This window comes from Melanerpes formicivorus, unplaced genomic scaffold (genome assembly GCF_026170545.1).
Source record: "Melanerpes formicivorus ecotype bairdi unplaced genomic scaffold, bMelFor1.0.p_v2 SCAF_116, whole genome shotgun sequence".
Taxonomy (NCBI): domain Eukaryota; kingdom Metazoa; phylum Chordata; class Aves; order Piciformes; family Picidae; genus Melanerpes; species Melanerpes formicivorus.
Window position 1 is genome coordinate 261451 of NW_027142468.1, and position 20065 is coordinate 281515.

Here is a 20065-nt window from a genome sequence, read left to right on the forward strand (position 1 = left end):
CCGCTCTGGTGCTGCTGCTTTTGTTCCACTCCACTGCAGCAGCAGCCTGGCAATGCACACAAGCAGCAAATGCTGGCAGAGCAGAGGCACTGCTAGGAGAAAGTTCCTCCCTGCTTTGCCTCCCCTCTCCCAGCTGTGCTGCTCCCACTCACCAGACCCAGGCAGCTCTCCTGCTGCTCCACACAAGCCATGGCCAGGCTGAAGCCAGCAGCTGCAGCATGCTGCCAGTTCTCTGTGTGCCCAGCTGAGGGCTTCCCAACCTCCTGGGCTGGCCAGGGCAACCCACAACCAGTATGTCACAGGTCTGCTGCTGGCAATTGCTGCTCAGCAGCCTCCCTCCCTGCTCTGCCCTCGGGGCTGTGTGCTCTGGCCAGCAGCTCTGCAGCAAAGCAGCTTGAGGCACAGCTGCAGCAAACACTCAGCCAGACAAGGCACAGCCAGGGGCTGAGGCCCCTCTGCAGCTGGCAGGAGCCTGCAGCCTGCAAACCCAGCCCCCTGGGAGGGCCCCAACCTGCTGCTCCACCCCAAAGCACCACTGCAGCTGAGTGTGCTCAGTGCTGAGCAACTCCTGCAGGCCTTCAGCCCCCCAAGGCCAAGGCTGCCAGCAGCGAAGGAGTCCCAGCCCCAGGCACTTGGCAGCGACCACCCCAAGCAGCAGCTGCCTGTGGCAGCAGGAGGATGGCAAATGGCAAGCTCCTGCCCTTGTGTCCTGCCCCAGCCTGCCCCCTGCATGGGGCTTGAGTGCCAGGGGCTCAGCTCCAGGAACCCCCCCCAGCTGCAGCAGAGCTTCTGCAGCACAGCTCAGGACTTGAACAGCTCAGCAGGGAGCAAGGTCTGAGCTTTCTCCTGGCAGGAGGAACTCAGCACTGCCAGCAGCTGCACAGCACAACAGGACCTGGCCAGCCAGTTAGAGCTAAGCTGAAGGCAGGCCTGCCACCAGCAGGCTCCTCTCCAAATGCCTCCCCAAACAGCAAGGAAAGGGCAGGAAAAGCTTACCTTTGGGCAGGAGGCCTCACTGGAGTCTGCAAGCTGGGCAATCAGGGGCAGGGTCCTGGCCTCAGGCTTGCCCCTCCTGGTAACAGGGGGCAGCTTCCCCTCCAGGCTGCTGCCCCTCTGGGTGGGGATTGGGGGCAGCTTCCCCTCCAGGCTGCTGCCCCTCTGGGTGGGGATTGGGGGCAGCTTCCCCTCCAGGCTGCTGCCCCTCTGGGTGGGGACTGGGGACAGCTTCCCCTCCAGGCTGCTGCCCCTCTGGGTGGAGACTGGGGGCAGCCACATCTCCTGAATGCTGCCCAGCCTCTGCTTGAGCCGGGGCAGCCTCCTCTCCTCAGCCTTGCCACCCCTCTGGATGATCTGGGGCAGGCTCCCCTCCTGAGTGCCACCCAGGCTCTGCTCCATGAGCTCAGGCATCTCCTGCAGGAAGGAGGAGGGAGTCAGCTGAAACACACACCACCAGCACAAGCCACAGCAACCCCTCTGCTCCTCTTGTCCGAGTGCCACTGAGGAGTAATTTGTGGTCACAGCTACCAGGCCAGTCCTGGAAGCCTCCTGAGGGACCTGCTGCAGTGTTTCAGATCAGAGCATTCCTGAGCCAGAGCAGAAGGGACAAGCTCTAACCAAGGGGCTCTGTCCCATGAGCTGCTGCCTGCTTTGCTGGGGCACTCCTGGGGATTGCTGCTCTCTGGGCATTTGTTCCCTCTGTAGTGCTGCTGGATAGAGCCAGGGAGCTCTGAAGAGAGCAGGGCAAGAGTGCTCAGAACTGCCCCAGCTCTGCCCTTGCCCCAGGCTCCCCAGCCTGCCCTGGGGAGATGGCACTGCTGGGGGAGGCAGAGGAGAGCAGAAAAGCAGCCCTGTGCCAGGACTAAGGTGCAGAGGAGTGTCTCCAAGTCTGAGTTCTCCTTCATTAGCACTTTTCTCTCTGTCCTGGCCTCACAGAGCCCTCCTCAGAAGCCTACAGAGACATCTCCTTGAGAGACCATCAGCACCAGGGCATCTCCAGTCAGGTGAGCTGCAGTCAGCAAAGGGGACAGTTATGGAGAGGAAGGAAGAATTGCCCTGGCTCCAGAGGGGTGGCTCTGTGCTCCATGTAGGCTATCCCAGCAGGGTGGGGGTTGGAAGGCACCTCTGGGGATCAGCCAGTCCAACCCTCTTGCAGAAACCCAGAGCAGCTTGCCCAGGATCACATCTAGGTGGGTTTGGAATCTCTCCAGAGAAGGAGACTCCACAACCTCTCTGGGCAGCCTGTTCCAAGGCTCCTCCTTGACCACAGCAGCTACTTACAGTTCCAGGCTGCTTTGCCTCTCTGGCTGGCTTCAGGTGACCAGGTGCTGCCACTGTGCCCTGGAGCCCCTCAGGCATTTTGGAGGGCCTCCTGGAGCGCTGGTTCTGCTCAGTGGCCATGGCTCAGCTCACCTGCAAGGAGCAGCAGCAGACCTTTGAAAAGCCAGAAGCCCACTCCCAGCAAAGCCAAAGGCTCCACAGTGTCTCCAGGCTGGGGCATCCTTCCCCAGGGGAGAGCACCTGGGCTGCCCTGCTGCTGTTTCTGCCTCGGGGAGCACAGGGCTCCATTCCCTGGGCAAGAAGCAGAGCTGCTCAGCAGAGTTGCTCAGGGCTGCTCTGCTTGGCTTCAGGGACAGAAATGAGCCAGCAAAGATGACTCCTTCCAGACACACAATTACCACAGTGCCCACCAGCATTTCTCCATGGAGAATGAGGGCCCTGCTCTTCACTCCCTGACACCCAAACTCAAGGCTCCCCACAGGCACTCCAGAGGCTGCAGCAGCAGAAAGAAAAGCAGGAAACCACTCAAGGGAGAAGCTCAGCAAGAAATGCTGCAGGGGTGAGAGCAGGGCCACTTAAGGCTTCATCCTAACAGCAGCAGAGGCTCTCCAGCCTCCTTAGCCTACAAGTAGCATGGCTTAACAGGTCCCCCTGAGTGAACCAGGTCCAGGTTAACTTCTTCCACTCAGCAGCATGGCCACCACCTCTCTTCATCGACACAAAGCTATCAACAGTGAGCTCCACTCTGCTGAGGGGCACCAGCGATCCACAGCCAAGCTGGCACAAGAGGCACTGCCAGCAGCCCTGGAAAACAGCCTCTCCCCCTTGCTGAACCATCTGCAGATCCTGCAGCAGCACTTCCCAGTGTCCAGCAGAGGCTGTGGATGGTCACATCCTGAGCAGCTGCCTTCCTGGAGCCTCCCTGAGAGCTCTGAAATGCTCGGTAACCCTCAGTCCCAACCAAGCTGCTTTCATCTCAATCCTCCAAACCTTCTTGGGCAAATAATTCTCAGTGTGCCTGCCCCACCCCCACACTGGGGCCCAGCCTCTGGAAGAACAGAAACACTCAGCTCAGAGACACCCAGCTGCAGAAGGGGAAGTGACCAAAAGCAGCAGCAGGAATGCAGCCTCCAGCCTGACCTTGGCAGGCTCAGCCTGGTGCCGGCTCCCCAGCACACACAGGCACTGCTGGCTGCCAGGACAGGGAACATTACCAGCGGCTGCCCTGCTGCAGCACTGCCTGGGACCCCGTGCTGGTGAAGCTTGGACTTCACGGAGTTGTTTCCCATCCCTCAGTTCAGAGGCAAGGCTGGACAGCCTGTCCTGAGTTACCTGCAGCCTCCTGAAGCAGTCCAGCCTCTGGATTTTCAAGAGAGAGATGCAGGAATTGCTGCTTCTCAGGAAATCCCCTAGGGTTTTAAAATGCAAGGAAAGGAGAGTTGGGCTGGGGGAGCTTTGCAGTCTCTGCTACCTAGGCAGCTGCTGCATCTTTCATCCTCAGCCTGCACAGCGTTTGCTAGGCAGAGGAGAAATCCTCTCACCCCTCACTTGCAGATGGGGCAGCAGAGGTGAAAACTGAAGGCAAAAACATCCCAAAGCCCAGGTGCAAGGGAAGGAGGATCAGACTGGCAGCAGGGAGACAGGCAGCCTCTCTCCCCTCCACGTTTAGTCCCAGCCTGGAGGCAGACACAGCAGCATCCCATGGCAACAAAGAAGACCCAGAGGGATTTTGTGTTTCAGGGAGCAGTTTGTCCAGCTGTGGGGGCAGGGAGAAGGGGCTCCAGCTCCTCCGGGGGTGCCCAGCATGGCAAGTGCTGCAGCTCCAGGGGCCTGTCCCCCAGCACAAGAACCTCCCCTTGGCTAAGGGGCAGCCTCCTCCCTCAAATCCTGCCCCGAGCAGCAGCTGGGTGCCGGCAATGGCCTCAGCACTGCTGGGTGGGACAGCGGCGCTCAGGCTTCCACCCTCCCTGCTCAGCCCTGCTCCCAGCCCTCCCTCCTGAGGCAGCCAAAGCCCCTCCCGGGGCTTGGCTGGGGAGGGGACACAGCCATCGTCACCTCGGCCCGGGGCCGGCACCAGTCTCCAATGGGATCCACCAGGATCCACCAGCATCCACCAGCATCCACCAGCGATCCCACTGCCACACAGTCGCGGCTGGGCTGTGCCTGGTTGCCACAGCGACAGAGCCTGAGGCCACCCAGCGGCACCCTGGCAACCGCGGGGACAAAGAGGGGAGTGCCCAGCGCTGGGACCAGATGGCAGCCAGCGGGCACAGGGCTGCCCAGAGCCTACAGGGGAGCTGCCTGTGCCCCCCTGCTCCAGCTCCCCCAGGGCAGGCCCAGAAAGCCCCCCAGGAGCCAGGGCTGCCAAGCTGCTCCTGCGGGGAGCCCCCACACAGCTCCTGCTGCCCCAGGAGACTCAAACCAGCTGCCTGCCCCTCTGGCCATGCTGCCCTGGCTGAGCCCAGGCTGCCACTGGCCTCCTGTGCTGCAAGTGCCCCTTGCTGGCTCAGGTCCAGTTCCTCACCCACCGGCACCCTGAGGCTGCAGGCTGCTCCCAGGCTTCCCAGGGAGGCTGTGGCTGCCTCTTCCCTGGGGGTGTCCAAGGCCAGGTCGGATGAGGCCTCCAGCAGCTGAGTCCAGTTGAGAGCTGTCCCTGCCCAGGCTGGGAAGGTTGATCTCTGAGGCCCCTTCCAACCTCAGCCCTTCTATGCTGTTTCAAACACAACTCACCCTACAAAGCAGTCTTGCTTTTCACTCACCTCAGAGAGGGAAGAGCACTGCAGGATGCATAGCCCAGAGTGGCTCCCAGAGCCCCTGCTCAGGCAGCATTGCCCCTGGCAGCTAAAGGTCTGCTTTGTTTCAGCAGCAACCTGACTCTGTCAAACTGCTCAAAGGAACTACAGAGCCTGCAGGTCCCCCACACTCCCGGGGGGGTCAGGGGCGCTGAGAGATGTCTGTGTTCCTCTTGGCCCCACACTCCCTTGCTGCCCAGGAGGCCCATGGTGGGCTGCAGGACACTGTCAGCATGCTGTGCAGCACTGCTGCAGGTGCTGGCAGGGACACTGCCAGTGCCCTTCCTTCAGCTGGCCCAGGATGTCACCCAGCTGCTTCAGCACTCCTCCAGGCGTGGCTGGAAACCGGGGAGCACAGTGCTCAGTCAGCTCAGCATCTCCCACAGCCATGCCCAGGACCTGCTTGGCCAAGCAGAGGCCCCAGCCAGGCCCCAGCTGCAGTTCCTTGACCCCCAAACCCACCTCCTCTCAGCCAGGTGTACCTGCTGGCAAAGATTCTGCTCAGCTCCTCCAGGACATGGTTGAGTTTCACCTGCAGGTCCTTGAGGCTATCTCTGGCTTCTGGCTCCAGCTGGAGGAGGGACAGATTGGAGAAGCCATCAGGGTCCCTGGTCCAGCCCCGGGGGACTTTCTGCATGCCAAATGCATCCCTGGGCAGGGTGAAGCCCGTCCATCATCTGACATGGTGGAAGAGCAGGGTGCTATGGAGTGGGATAGCATGGTCCCATACAGGGGTGAGGAACTGGGGTCTGCAGCCAGTGCTGTGGAGCCAGGGAAGGGACTTCCTCTGGGTAGAGGACACTGGTTCAGCTCCCCCACATGGCTCCCTCCTGGACACCTAATATGCACCTCCTTCCCACTCATGGCTTCAAACATCTTCTCGAGCTGGACAGGGAGCTGCTGGATGTTGTTCATCAGAACGCAGGGCTGAGGGGAAAGGATGGAAAGTGGAGTCAGCACCAACAAAAGTAGCTGGAACAGCTCTCTGCTGCCCCAGCTCCCTCCCAGCATGTACTCCTGGACATGAGAACAGTCATGGCAGAGAGCCCTGCCTGCAGCATTTCAGCAACTGCCACGGGGCAGAGATGAGGGCAGAACCTTCATCACAGGAGCCAGCCTTGGAGCTGAGGTGAGGGGCTGGGCCACCATGTGGGAACAATTCTGCCTGGCAGAACCAGACAGGTGGCAAGCAGAAGGAAGACACCATCACCACTTTCTCCTTGGAGAAGGAGAGTAGGCAGGATGCAGACACAGTACGAGGCAAAATCCTTGGAGATGATCTCAGCGTACTGGAGCAGCACATTGCTGGTCTGCAGCCACAGGATGGCAGCAGCAAAGACACCCAGACAGCAGCAAAGCAGAGAGAGAAGACCTTGAGGCCCACAGCAGGGAAACAACCTGGGTAAGAGCTGGGGCTCCTAGACCCTCTGGCCCTATAGATGTGCCAGAAGCACAGCCTCTGGAAGCCAGACCCAGCACGCTTGGTCTCAGTAAGCAGCTCCATCACCCTCACAGCTCTGAGCATCAGCCAGCAAGGCTGCACAAATCTCCCACAATGCAACGAGCCACCAGCATGTAACTTATCTAGATTCATTGACCAATTATCTCATTATTGAGCTAATCTCCTCTGCTATCAAAGCTGGGAGAGCCACAGGTGCTGTGGCATGCTTGCTTGAACATGCTAGAGGTGGTGCAGTCTGTGCCCTATGTCATTGCCTGCAGCTGGACAGGAAGTGACAGAGAGTGCAGGAGCCCTGGGCCAGAGCTGAGTCAAGAGTGCCAAGAGTGATGCTGGCCCAATGGCCCCACCCTGGTAGCTGCTCACCTTGGCAAACTTTCTTATGTGATACCCAACAATCAGGGGGGCAGAGCACTCAAGCTTCTTGATGATCTCGAGCTCTGGTTAAGCTGGGAGAAGACATCCACCACCGAGCTGGAACTGGAGGATTTTAGCCCTGTTGGGGACAAGCCCCCTGCCCAGCCCCCAGCAGCAGGTCCTGTACCAGCAGTCCTGTGCATACCCCATTCTCCTTGTCCTGCTCCAGTGCTCCATGCAGGATATCCCAGGACACCTCTTCATTCTCATCCAGCCACTGGAAGACAAAGGGCTTGAACCATCTGGAAGAGAGGCCCAGCCCCAGCCAGCCCCTGGGGCACAAGCACTGCCCCCCACCCCCTGAGGGCTGCACTCCCGCAGGGTGCTCGGGCCCTCGTCTCCTGCAGGCAGGCAGCTCGGTGCCGTACTCGTTGTAGAGTCACTGCACCTTGGAGTGCAGCTGCATGGAGTCTGTGTTCTTGCACAGGCAGTGCTTGTCCTGCTCTGCACGAGGGGAGTGTGCCCAGGCTTTGCCTTGAGCCCCAGCCCTGCAGGGAAGCTGCTTCAAGGGCAGCTCCTGGGATGCCAGGGAAATGGGGTGAAGATTGAAAAGCTTCTTGGGTGGGATTTATGCCAGGTGTTGTGTTAGTGAGGGGGTGAAATGGGTTTGGCCAGGGAACAGGTGAGGTGAGGGCAGGGCAGAGTAGAGTATGGCTCCTGCCTGGTTCTCCAGCCTGGCTTGGGGTGTCACAGGAGCACTCACCCTCCATTGCATATCCTGAACAAAGAGGTTCCACATTACCTCAGCACTGATGGTCTGCACATTTACTTCCTGGGGAAGCCTAGGGCAAGGGGAAAGTGGAGGGTGGACCAGTCCCACTTGGAGACAGATCCCCCACACCAGCCCCCTGCCTCAATTTCCCCATCTGTAGGTTACAGGTCACTTCCAAAGGACAAAAGCCACTACAGCCACTGCATGGGCACTCCCCTGGGTGCAAAGCACCCTACCCAGCACCTGCTCACTGGTTCAGGCAGGGTGTGTAGGAGTTCTTGTCCTCCCAATAAAGGAGACTATCAGGGTGATGAGCTTAGACCAAAGGTGGTCTATTCCCCTCCCCCTTCCTGTCCAGGAAGCCTACAAACAGGAGGACACTGCTGCCATTTTCCCTCTTTGCTCCTGCCTCGCTTGTTCTGAAGGACCAACAGCCACTGCTGGCCTCCTGGTGCCGCCACAGGGCCAGGCCTGGCCTTCTCCCTGCCGCATCCACACTTCTCTAAGGGACTGAAATCCACATACACTGAGGGAGATACAAAGCCATCCAAATTGGGTTCTATATATTTTCCTACTCATCCTTATTCCTCACCCTTGTAAACCCTCCCTGTTAATACTATCCATACATATATTGTTAAAAAGAATTTACTTCTCCTACTTCCAAACCAACTCCAGATTAGTTTTTGGTAGCTTTACTTCCTTCTCTTTCCCCCTTGTCTCAGCATGCGTGGACACATCCCCCTCCTTTCCTGAGGGGAACAAAGGCCAAGGCATTAGCCAGGTGGCACAAACAATTGCACACACCCATCTCATGAGATGCTTGTGCTAATAAGAAGTATGGGCACAACTCTAGCTTCATGCTTCCTGTTGCTTACAAGAGTTGTTGCTTCCTGCCAGTTGTTTATGAGAATGCCCACTGGCCAAATCCAGCCTCAAGAAACTTAAAAGGAATAGAATGGAATGGACCAGACCTTCAAGATCATGGAGTCCAACCTATCATCCAACACCACCTAATCAACTAACCCATGGCACCAAGCACCCTATCAAGTCTCCTCCTGAACACCTCCAGTGATGGTGACTCCACCAACTCCTTGGGCAGCCCATTCCAATGGGCAATCACTCTCTGTGTGTAGAACTTCCTCCTAACCTCCAGCCTAAACCTCCCCTGGCACCGCCTGAGACTGTGTCCTCTTGTTCTGGTGCTGGCTGCCTGGGAGAAGAGACCAACCCCTTCCTGGCTACAACTTCCCCTCAGGGAGTTGTAGAGAGCAATGAGGTCTCCCCTGAGCCTCCTCTTCTCCAGGCTAAGCAACCCCAGCTCCCTCAGCCTCTCCTCACAGGGCTGTGCTCCAGACCCCTCCCCAGCTTTGTTGCCCTTCAGAGCAAGGAAGTGAACAGAGAAGAGATAAGAAGAGCAAAGACTGTTTTAGAATAGAATAGAATAGAATAGAATAGAATAGAATAGAATAGAATAGAATAGAATAGAATAGAATAAGATCAGAATAGAAGTAGAATAGAGGGGAAGGGAAGGGAAGGGAAGGGAGGAGGGGGAGAGGAGAGGAGAGGTTCGGAGGGAAGGGGAGGGGAGGGGAGGGGAGGGGAGGGGAGGGGAGGGGAGGGGAGGGGAGAGGAGGGGAGGGGAGAGGAGGGGAGAGGAGGGGAGAGGAGGGGAGAGGAGGGGAGAGGAGGGGAGAGGAGGGGAGAGGAGGGGAGAGGAGGGGAGAGGAGGGGAGAGGAGAGGAGAGGAGAGGAGAGGAGAGGAGAGGAGAGGAGAGGAGAGGAGAGGAGAGGAGAGGAGAGGAGAGGAGAGGAGAGGAGAGGAGAGGAGAGGAGAGGAGAGGAGAGGAGAGGAGAGGAGAGGAGAGGAGAGGAGAGGAGAGGAGAGGAGAGGAGAGGAGAGGAGAGGAGAGGAGAGGAGAGGAGAGGAGAGGAGAGGAGAGGAGAGGAGAGGAGAGGAGAGGAGAGGAGAGGAGAGGAGAGGAGAGGAGAGGAGAGGAGAGGAGAGGAGAGGAGAGGAGAGGAGAGGAGAGGAGAGGAGAGGAGAGGAGAGGAGAGGAGAGGAGAGGAGAGGAGAGGAGAGGAGAGGAGAGGAGAGGAGAGGAGAGGAGAGGTTCGGAGAGGAGGAGAGGAGAGGTTCGGAGAGGTTCGGAGAGGAGAGGAGAGGAGAGGAGAGGAGAGGAGAGGAGAGGAGAGGAGAGAGCAGGTTGGAAGAGACCTTCAAGATCATTGTGTCCAACCTATCATCCAACACCACCTAATCAACTAACCCATGGCACCAAGCACCCTATCAAACAGAGTGGTTGGTAGAGGTATTTGTAGGGCCATGGAATCATTTCTGTTGGAGAAAACCTTTAAGATCATGAAGTTCAGCCACTATCTAGCTCTGGTGTTAAACGAAGGCCTCTCCTCAGCCTCCTCTCTTTCACACCACCCAGCCCCAGCTCCCTCAGTTGCTCTTCATCAGATTTATTCTCCTGGCCCTTCCCCAGCTTTGTTGCTCTCCTCTGCACTATCTCCAGCACCTCCACATCTCTCCTGTATTGAGCTGCCCCAAACTGAACACAATACTCCTCTACAGAACCACTTGGGTTTTAAAGTGGATGGCTTTGTTTGCTCGTTTGTTAATGCAGCAATCATAAAACCAACAGGTGGAGATCAAGCCATGGATCACCCCAGCAGACCTAGTGAGTGTGTTTCCATCCTCATTATAACATCTGGGTTATTAATAGCAGAGAGAAAGAAATACTTCGGGAGTTGCTGTTTCAGCAGAGCTCTTGGTTTCCCTTTATCTTACAGAGAACACAGAGGAAAGAAGCAATAAAACCAAAGCATGGAGGAACAATGCAGCTGGACTTTTCCTTAGGAATAGGACATTACATGCAAAGAAAAAGGGCTTAGGTTAGGTCTGTCCTGGTTAGCCTTTAGCCTACAACAAGGTTGTAGTCTTTGGGAGTGTTTTGCTTCACTTCTAAGTCTTTTGGTCCTGCACTTTCTTTTGTCCCTGGTGACAGGAAAACAATCCTCTTGCCTCCCACCTCCACTTTCAAATAGCTGTTGGCTGAATTCTCCTCTCCCATAGTAATTCAAACTTCTCAGTGCCTGTAACATTTGTCTGAAGAAATTCACCTTCCCCTCGTGGGAGCTAAGATCCTAATGCCAGAGCTTATCTAGTTTCTCAGAGACCCAGAGGAAAGAGGCACGGAGAGATGAACACAGCCATGAGTCATACTCCTGCCTTAGCACAAAAAACTGCTGCTGCTGCCCAAAGGGGAGTGACCTGGAGCATGACTTAGTGTTCAGCCAAGGGCCAGTGTGTGGCTTTTGCCAACAGCCAGAAAATTCTAGATGAGCAAAGCTTCTCCCTACCCTTAGAGGTGCTTATGCCTGCCCTCTGCAGGGAGGCTGGGCAAGATGATGTTTGAGAAGGGTCCCTTCCAACCCAATGCAGCCTGGGAACCTGTGCTGTCTGAGCTGTGTTTCTAGGTAGAAACAGTTTGTAGGCTGCATGCCAGCAGTAATAATCAAGAGTAGGAGTAATGGTCAAAAGTAGTCAAGCAGGATAGGATAGGGTAGGGTAGGGTAGGGTGGAGTAGGGTAGGGTGGAGTAGGGTAGGGTGGAGTAGGGTGGGGTAGGGTGGGGTGGGGTGGGGTAGGGTGGGGTGGGATAGGATGGGATGGAATGGGATAGAATAGAATAGAATAGAATAGAATAGAATAGAATAGAATAGAATAGAATAGAATAGAATAGAATAGAATAGAATAGAATAGAATAGACCAGGTTGGAAGAGACCTTCGAGATCATCGAGTCCAACCTATCATCCAACACCACCTAATCAACTAACCCATGGCACCAAGCACCCTATCAAGTCTCCTCCTGAACACCTCCAGTGATGGTGACTCCACCACCTCCCTGGGCAGCACATCCCAATGGGCAATCACTCTCTCTGTGTAGAACTTCCTCCTAACCTCCAGCCTAAACCTCCCCTGGTGCAGCTTGAGACTGTGTCCTCTTGTTCTGGTGCTGCTTGCCTGGGAGAAGAGACCAACCCCCACCTGGCTACAACCTCCCTTCAGGGAGTTGGAGAGAGCAATAAGGTCTCCCCTGAGCCTCCTCCTCTCCAGGCTAAGCAACCCCAGCTCCCTCAGCCTCTCCTCATAGGGCTTCTGTTCCAAACCCCTCCCCAGCTTCCTTGCCCTTCTCTGGACACCTTCAAGTCTCTCAATGTCCTTCTTAAATTAAACTGAGGAGCCCAGAACTGGACACAGGACTCCAGGTGTGGCCTAACCAGTGCAGTGTCCAGGGGCACAATGACCTCCCTGCTCCTGCTGGCCACACTCTTCCTGATGCAGGCCAGGATGCCATTGGCCCTCCTGGCTGCCTGGGCACACTGCAGGCTCATGTTCAGCCTACCATCAACCAGCACCCCCAGGTCCCTCTCTGCCTGGCTGCTCTCAGCCACTCTGACCCCAGCCTGTAGCACTGCCTGGGGTTGCTGTAGCCAAAGTGCAGCCCCTGGCACTTGGATGTGTTCAATCTCCTGCCCTTGGACTCTGCCCATCTGTCCAGCCTGTTGAGGTCCCTCTGCAGAGCCCTTCTGCCCTCTAACTGACCAACATCTGCTCCCAGCTTGGTGTCATCTGCAAATTTGCTGATGTCTGTCTCAATCCCCTCATCCAGATCACCAATAAAGATGTTAAAGAGGACAGGGCCCAGCACTGCTCCCTGGGGCACACCACTGGTGCCTGGCTGCCAGCTGGCTGTGGCACCATTCACCACCACTCTCTGGGCTCAGCCTCCAGCCAGTTCCTAACCCAGCTCAGAGAGCTGCTGTCCCAGCCAGGGGCTGACAGCTTGGCCAGGACTTTGCTGTGGGGGACGGTCAAGTAGTCAAGAATCACCAACAGCTGTGGGTGCCAGGTAGAGTGCAGGGAGAGGAGAGGAGAGGTTCAGAGAGGAGAGGAGAGGTTCGGAGAGGAGAGGTTCGGAGAGGTTCGGAGAGGAGAGGTTCGGAGAGGAGAGGAGAGGAGAGGTTCAGAGAGGAGAGGAGAGGAGAGGAGAGGAGAGGAGAGGAGAGGTTCGGAGAGGTTCGGAGAGGAGAGGAGAGGTTCGGAGAGGAGAGGAGAGGAGAGGAGAGGAGAGGAGAGGAGAGGAGAGGAGAGGAGAGGAGAGGAGAGGAGAGGAGAGGAGAGGAGAGGAGAGGAGAGGAGAGGAGAGGAGAGGAGATCCTGCTGTTTGCCTCAATCACTTGGGCACAGAACCTCTTTTCCTCTAACAATTCACACTGAAAATGCCCCAAAAGCAAAGAAAGAACTCCAAACCCTCCAACTGTCTTGAAATCACTGAGTGATTGTAAATGATGCTTTACTTTTTCTTTAGTGTGCTGATGCCTGCATGTTTGTCACCCAAAGGTCATTAGAAACGTTGCTGTGGGTACCACTCCTGACATATGCCTCTGACAGACTCCTTAGTGCCACCTGGGGCTCAGAGCAGTTTTGCTAACAGCCTGATGATGGCTTTAGCAGAACCGAGATCTGAGAAGTATGCAAATGAGCTATTTAAGTGAGCATCTTTTTGCTTATGGAGAAAACATTGCTAACAAATGGATCCATTTGGTTGCTAAGGGGTAAGCAAGTAGCTCCAAACTTGGGAAAGAGATGAGCTACAGAGGCAGCAAAAGGCAATCCTTCAGCTTGTACCAAAACAGAGGCACAGCTGCAATCCCTCCTGGGGCATGTAGAGAATTAAGCATTCAGGTAATTAATAATTTATGGCAGGAGGATTTGAAAGCCAGCTACCTAGCTGGCCATAAACACCTTACTGCCAAACACCTCACTTTTCCTGATGATCAGAGGGGTTCATTATGTTCTCCTAATCTCTTTTGAGTGCATCTTAGCAGCTCTTTCAAGGAGAATGCTGATTTTTATGTGCAACTTGTGCTTCCTCTTCCTAGAAACAGCAGGCTGGAAGGGAATTGCCCTGGATGGGGACTGACTTAGAATAGGTGAAAGCATCTTAGGTGTGAACAGAGACAGACTATGTGGAATCACGTGGAATGTGTGGGTTAGAGAAGACCTTTAAGGTCGTTGAGTCCAACAATCATCAACAGCAGGGCAAGAGGACACAGTCTCAAGCTGTGCCAGGGGAGGTTTAGGCTGGAGGTGAGGAAGAAGTTCTTCATAGAGAGAGAGATTGGCCATTGGGATGTGCTGCCCAGGGAGGTGGTGGAGTCACCATCACTGGAGGTGTTTAGGGAGAGCCTGGATGAGGCACTTGGTGCCATGGTTTAGTTGATTATCTGGTGCTGGGTGATAGGTTGGACTGGATGATCTTGAAGTTCTCTTCCAACCTGGTCAGATCTATCCTATCTTATCCTATCCTATCCTATCCTATCCTATCCTATCCTATCCTATCCTATCCTATATTTTATCCTATCCTATTCTATACCAAGTCTGGTGCTAAGCCATGGCCCTCAGCACCACATCTCTGAAACATCTCCTGGGATGAGCATTCAAGCACCCTCCTGGGCAGCCTCTTCCAGTGGTCAAAACCCCTTGCAGTGAAGAAGTTTCTTCTGATCTCTAACCTGGTGCAACTTGAGGCTATTGCCTCTTGTCCTATCAGTTGTTACTAGAGAGAAGAGACCAAGCCCCACCTTGATTCAGCCTCCTTTTGGGGAAGTGTAAAGAGCAAGGAGGTCTTCTCCAGGCTGAACACCTCCAGTATCTTCAGCCGTCCCCACCAGTCCTGTTCTCCAGACCCTTCACCAGCTTTGTTGTTCTTCTCTGGACCTGCTCCAGCCCCTCAATGCCTTCTTTGTAGGAGAGACTCCAAAGGAATAAAATTGCACATTAATATTGTACATTAACAGTGCCAATAGTATTTTCTTGTTCCCAGTGGCTCCAAGATACCTAACCCAAGCCAAGCTCCTAGTCCCAACCTAAAAGATAACTTAGGACCACATACAACTCATTTCAGAAGAGCCTGTCCTGGGGATGCACTTTATAGGGTCAAAGGGAACTAGGGATAAACTCAATTTTCATCAGGGGAGTGGGGCAGAGCTTGCTCTAGGCTCAGTTGCCTAGAGCATTGGAAGGGCTCTCTTAAAGTGAATGGCCATTTATGGGATGTACTGCAGCTGCTCAATGGTTTGAGTCACACAGCCATGACCAAAAGGGAAAATAATCAGAAGCCTTAATATTGTTGTGGAAGTGATGGAGAAATATCAAAGACTACTTCAAAAAGCAGGTTGATGGTGAGTGGGGTGAAGGTCCAATGACAATCACAGACTGTTAGGGGTTGGAAGGGACCTTGAAAGATTATCTACTCCAGCTCCCCCCCCCTGCTCAGAGCAGGACCACCTGAGAGAAAACCACAAACAAAAATAACCCAGCCCAAAGGAAGGAATCACAGAAGTGTCAGGGCTGGAAGGGACCTCAAGGCTCAGCCAGTTCCAAGCCCACTGCCATGGCCAGGGACACCTCACACCACAGCAGGTTGCTCACAGCCACATCCAGCCTGGCTGCAAACACCTCCAGGCAGGAGGCTTCCACCACCTCCCTGGGCAGCCTGCGCCAGGCTCTCACCACCCTCATGGCCAACAACTTCTTCCTAACAGCCAGTCTCAATCTCCCCACTTCTAGTTCTGCTCCATCCCCCCCAGTCCTATCCCTCCCTGACACCCTCAAAAGTCCCTCCCCGGCTTTCTTGCAGCCCCCTGCAGATCCTGCAAGGCCACAATGAGGTCTCCTCAGAGCCTTCTCTCCAGCCTGCACAACCCCAACTCCCTCAGTCTGTCCTCACAGCAGAGCAGCTCCAGCCCTCTGCTCCTCCTCGTGGCCCTTCTCTGGACACCTTCCAGCACCTCCAGATCCTTCCTGGCACAGAGGCTCCAGCACTGGCCCCAGAGCTGCAGCTGTGGTCTCAGCAGAGTGGAGCAGAGGGGCAGAATCCCCTGCCTGGCCCTGCTGGCCACACTTCTCTTGCTGCAGCCCAGGCTCTGCTTGGCTCTCTGGGCTGCAAGTGCTCCCTGCTGGCTCCTCTTGAGCTTCTCCTCCCCCAGCACCCCCAAGGCCTTTTCTTCAGGGCTGCTCTCCAGCCAGTCCCTGCCCAGCCTCTAGCAGTGCCTGGGATTGCCCTGAGCCAGCTGCAGGACCTTGCCCTTGGTTCTGTAAACCCCCAGTCGAAAGGAAGGAAACCCCAAGCCCCAAAGAAGCAAGCCTCAAGCCACAGGAAGCAAACCCCCAGCATACAGTCACCAACCAAAGTGGGACCCAGGAGGACAGCAGGTGGCTGCTCTATAGTTTGGTAAATTCATGTGAAAGTCTGAAACCCTCTGGCAAGTGCTGACAAGTGAAAAGGAAATGCAGCAAGAATTAAGAAGAGGCTTTGTGCATTTGGGGGTTCATAGGAAGGAGGGAAGGGAGCATTTTCCTGGGGTTTACCTTCATCTGTGGTCCTTGAAGGCATACATCATCTAGCCTACACCATGGATGGGCAATGGGGATCTTACTACAAGAATGTAGTGTAGCCTGGAGAAGAGGAGGCTCAGGGGAGACCTCCTTGCTCTCTCCAACTCCCTGCAGGGAGGTTGTAGCCAGGTGGGGGTTGGTCTCTTCTCCCAGGCACCCAGCAGCAGAACAAGAGGACACAGTCTCAAGCTGTGCCAGGGGAGGTTTAGGCTGGAGGTGAGGAGAAAGTTCTTCACTAAGAGAGTCATTCACCATTGGGATGTGCTGCCCAGGGAGGTGGTGGAGTCCCCATCCCTGGAGGTGTTCAAGAGGGGATTGGATGTGGCACTTGGTGCCATGGTCTAGTCATGAGGCCTGTGGTGACAGCTTGGACTTGATGATCTCTGAAGTCTTTTCCAGCCTGGCTGATTCTGTGTTTCTATGAACACCAGAAGAAGCCCGTCCAATCCAACACACTGTCTCTAAGCCATGACTATGGAGGGCTCAGAGGAGATGCAAACATCCTGATGCCATCAGCAGGTGTTGACCCCAAGTGCTAACGTGCCACTGGTGTCTGGAATGCATGCTTAATGACCCAAGCTAGCCTAAAACATTCTGCCTGCTTCAAAGTCTTCATGTTGCCCTGGATGGAGGCACTGTCAGACCACAGAACAGAGAAGCTGAGGTGGAAACAAAACTTTTTCCCCAGATTTATTAGGACCTGAGTGCTTGATGCTCTTCTAGTGCACCCCCATGCCTCCTCAAAAGCCTTCAGTGTCTGCAGTGATGGAAACCAGCCATACAGGAGCACTCAGGTCCAATTTATGGCACTTAGCTGAACAAAAGTCAATCTACTAACCTTGTCCTCCAGTTTCCCCAAATGAAAGCAGAGCTATGTGAGCAAAGAAAGAATCCCTGGGCAGTTTTGGTAATAAGAGCTTTTACTGCTTTGTCAGGGACCAGAAATGTTCTCTAATGAGCTACAGGCTGGGGACAGAGTGGCTGGAGTGCAGACAGGCAGAGAGGGACCTGGGGGGTACTGGTGGACAGGAGCTGAACCTGAGTCTGCTGTGTGCCCAAGTGGCCAAGAGGGCCAATGGCATCCTGGCCTGCATCAGGAAGAGTGTGGCCAGCAGGAGCAGGGAGGTCATTGTGCCCTGTGCTCAGCACTGCTTAGGCCACACCTTGAGTCCTGTGTCCAGTTCTGGGCCCCTCAGTTTAAGAAGGACATTGAGAAACTTCACAGTATCACAGCATCAGAGTATCACAGGCTCACAGTATCACCAAGGTTGGAAGAGACCTCAAGGATCATCAAGTCCAACCTGGCACCACAGACCTCATGACTAGACCATGGCACCAAGTGCCACATCCAATCCCCTCCTGAACACCTCCAGGGATGGGGACTCCACCACCTCCCTGGGCAGCACATCCCAAGGGCCAATCTCTCTCTCTATGAAGAACTTCTTCCTAACCTCCAGCCTAAACCTCCCCTGGCACAGCTTGAGACTGTGTCCTCTTGTTCTGGTGCTGCTTGCCTGGGAGAAGAGACCAACCCCCACCTGGCTACAACCTCCCTTCAGGGAGTTGCAGAGAGCAAGAAGGTCTCCCCTGAGCCTCCTCTTCTCCAGGCTAAGCAACCCCAGCTCCCTCAGCCTCTCCTCACAGGGCTGTGCTCCAGACCCCTCCCTGGCTTCATTGCCCTTCTCTGGACACCTTCAAGTCTCTCAATGTCCTTCTGAAACTGAGGGGCCCAGAACTGGACACAGGACTCAAGGTGTGGCCTAAGCAGTGCTGAGCACAGGGCACAATGACCTCCCTGCTCCTCCTGGCCACACTACTCCTGATGCAGGCCAGGATGCCCTTGGCCCTCTTGGCCCTGTGGGCACACTGCAGGCTCATGTTCAGCTGCTGTGCACCAGCACCCCCAGGTCCCTCTCTGCCTGGCTGCTCTCAGCCACTCTGACCCCAGCCTGTAGCACTGCCTGGGGTTGCTGTGGCCAAGGTGCAGCACCTGGCACTTGGATGTGGTCAATCTCCTGCAGGAATCCTCTAGCTACTAAATTCTTCAGGACATAGCTTCCTCCTCCTTGCTGCTGCAAGACTTATTGTTGGAAACCACCAGTAACTAATTACAGACCAGGTCCTTGTGTCAGGAGCTCCAAAAGAAAGGAAATATTCATTAGAGATGTCTGCTTCCCCTCCAAATGAAATAGCACCCACAAGCAACTCCTTATGGGCCATAACTGAGGGAGTGGAGCCTGCAATGAGCAAGGGCAGGTGTCATGCCAGGGCTGTGGTCACTGAAAGTCCTCCTAAGATGTAATCTGGCAGAGAGAGTGCACAGCAAGCCCTTGAATCATAGAATCATAGGGAAGGCTGCCTGGGGAGGTGGTAGAGTCACATCCCTGGAAGTATCTCAGAGAGCTGTGGATGTGAGTCATGGTCCAGACAGGGGACTGGTGGTGCTTTGTGAGAGTGATCTCAAATGCAACAACTCAGGAGACTACACCAGGGGTTCACTGCCATCAACAGTGAACCTTCACTGTGTCATCACAGAATGCCAGGGGGGGAAGGGACCCCCAGAGCTCATCCAGGCCAACCCCCCTGCCAGAGCAGGAGCACCCAGAGCAGCTCACACAGCAACACAGCCAGGCAGGTCTTGAATAGCTCCACAGAGGGAGACTCCACAACCCCCCTGGGCAGCCTGCTCCAGGCTTCTCTCACCCTCACAGGGGAAAAATTCTTCCTCCTCTTTCCATGGCACTTCCTCTGCCTCAGCTTCCACCACTGCCCCTTGTGCTGCCATTGGGCATCCCCCAGCAGAGCCTGGCTCCAGCCTCTGGGCAGTCCCCCTGCACAGCTTTAGCCACAGCAAGGAGCTCACCCTCAGGTTCCTCCTCTGCAAGCTCCAGAGCCCTCAGCTGCCTCAGGCTCTCCTCCTAAGGAAGATCTTCCACTGCCTGCAGCATCTTTGTGGCTCTGTGCTGGACTCTCTCAAGCAGCTCCCTGTCCCTCTTGACCTGAGGGGCCCAGAACTGGACACAAGATTCCAGATGTGGCCTCAGCAGGGCAGAGCAGAGGGGGAGGAGAACCTCTCTTGACCTACTCACCACAGCCCTCCTAACCCAGCCCAGGATGCCCTTGGCCTTCTTGGCCACCAGAGCACATTGCTGGCTGATGCTCAACCTCCCATCCAGCAGCACCCCCAGGTCCCTTTCCCCTTCCCTGCTCTCCAGCAGCTCAGTCCCCAGCCTGTACTGCTGCATGGAGTTGTTCCTTCCCAGGTGCAAGACTCTCCCCTGGCCCTTGTTGAACTTCATCAAATTTCTCCCTGCCCAGCTCTCAGCCTGTCCAGGTCTTGCTGCATGGCAGCACAACCTTCTGGTGTGTCAGCCACTCCTCCCAGCTTGGTGCCAGCAGCAGACTTGCTGGCAGTGCCCTCTGGCACTGTTTGCCCATAAGCTGGTGTGCAATAGGTAGGGAAAAGTGAGAGGAGAAAGGTGGAAAGGTCAAGTGAAGAGAGGAAGAAGTTTATGGCTACCACCACTGTGAGGGTCCAAAGCTGTCTCTCTGGTGCAGTCCTGCTGCTCCTTCTGATCTTCTCTGGATCCTGGTGGGGAAAGCTTTCCTCCTGGGTATTCTTTGCCTTCTTGTGGCAGCCTCTTCTTCTTCTTCTTCTTCTTCTTCTTGTAACCTGTCCCATTGAAAAGGAGACCTCTGTTATAACCAGCTTCACACCTGCCTGTGTCCAAACTCCTCCTCTTTCTCCCCCTCCTGCCCCCAAGAGTAAGGCTTCCACTCATGCCCAAGGAGGAGTGCCTGAGGTGGGGTCTGGGCCCAAGGCATGGTCTGCCTTGGAGCTGGGCAGCTGTGGGCCAGGAGCTGTGTTTGTGTATTCTAATGACATCAGAAGGAGCAGAGCTGCTTCCACCCTCAACAGACCTGGGATGCTGTGGTTCC

The 20065-nt window shown here is 55.5% G+C and overlaps 1 protein-coding gene across 1 annotated transcript in view; it reads right to left on the minus strand.

Moving 5' to 3' along the window:
- The window catches only part of LOC137456104 (hydrocephalus-inducing protein homolog), a 65502-nt gene extending 65311 nt beyond the window's left edge, over window positions 1-191 (minus strand). Inside the window, exon 1 of the mRNA XM_068167409.1 lies at window positions 153-191. Coding sequence (XP_068023510.1) covers window positions 153-191 — 39 coding nt within the window. The remainder of the gene's footprint in view (window positions 1-152) is intronic.
- Between the last annotated feature and the right edge of the window lie 19874 nt (window positions 192-20065).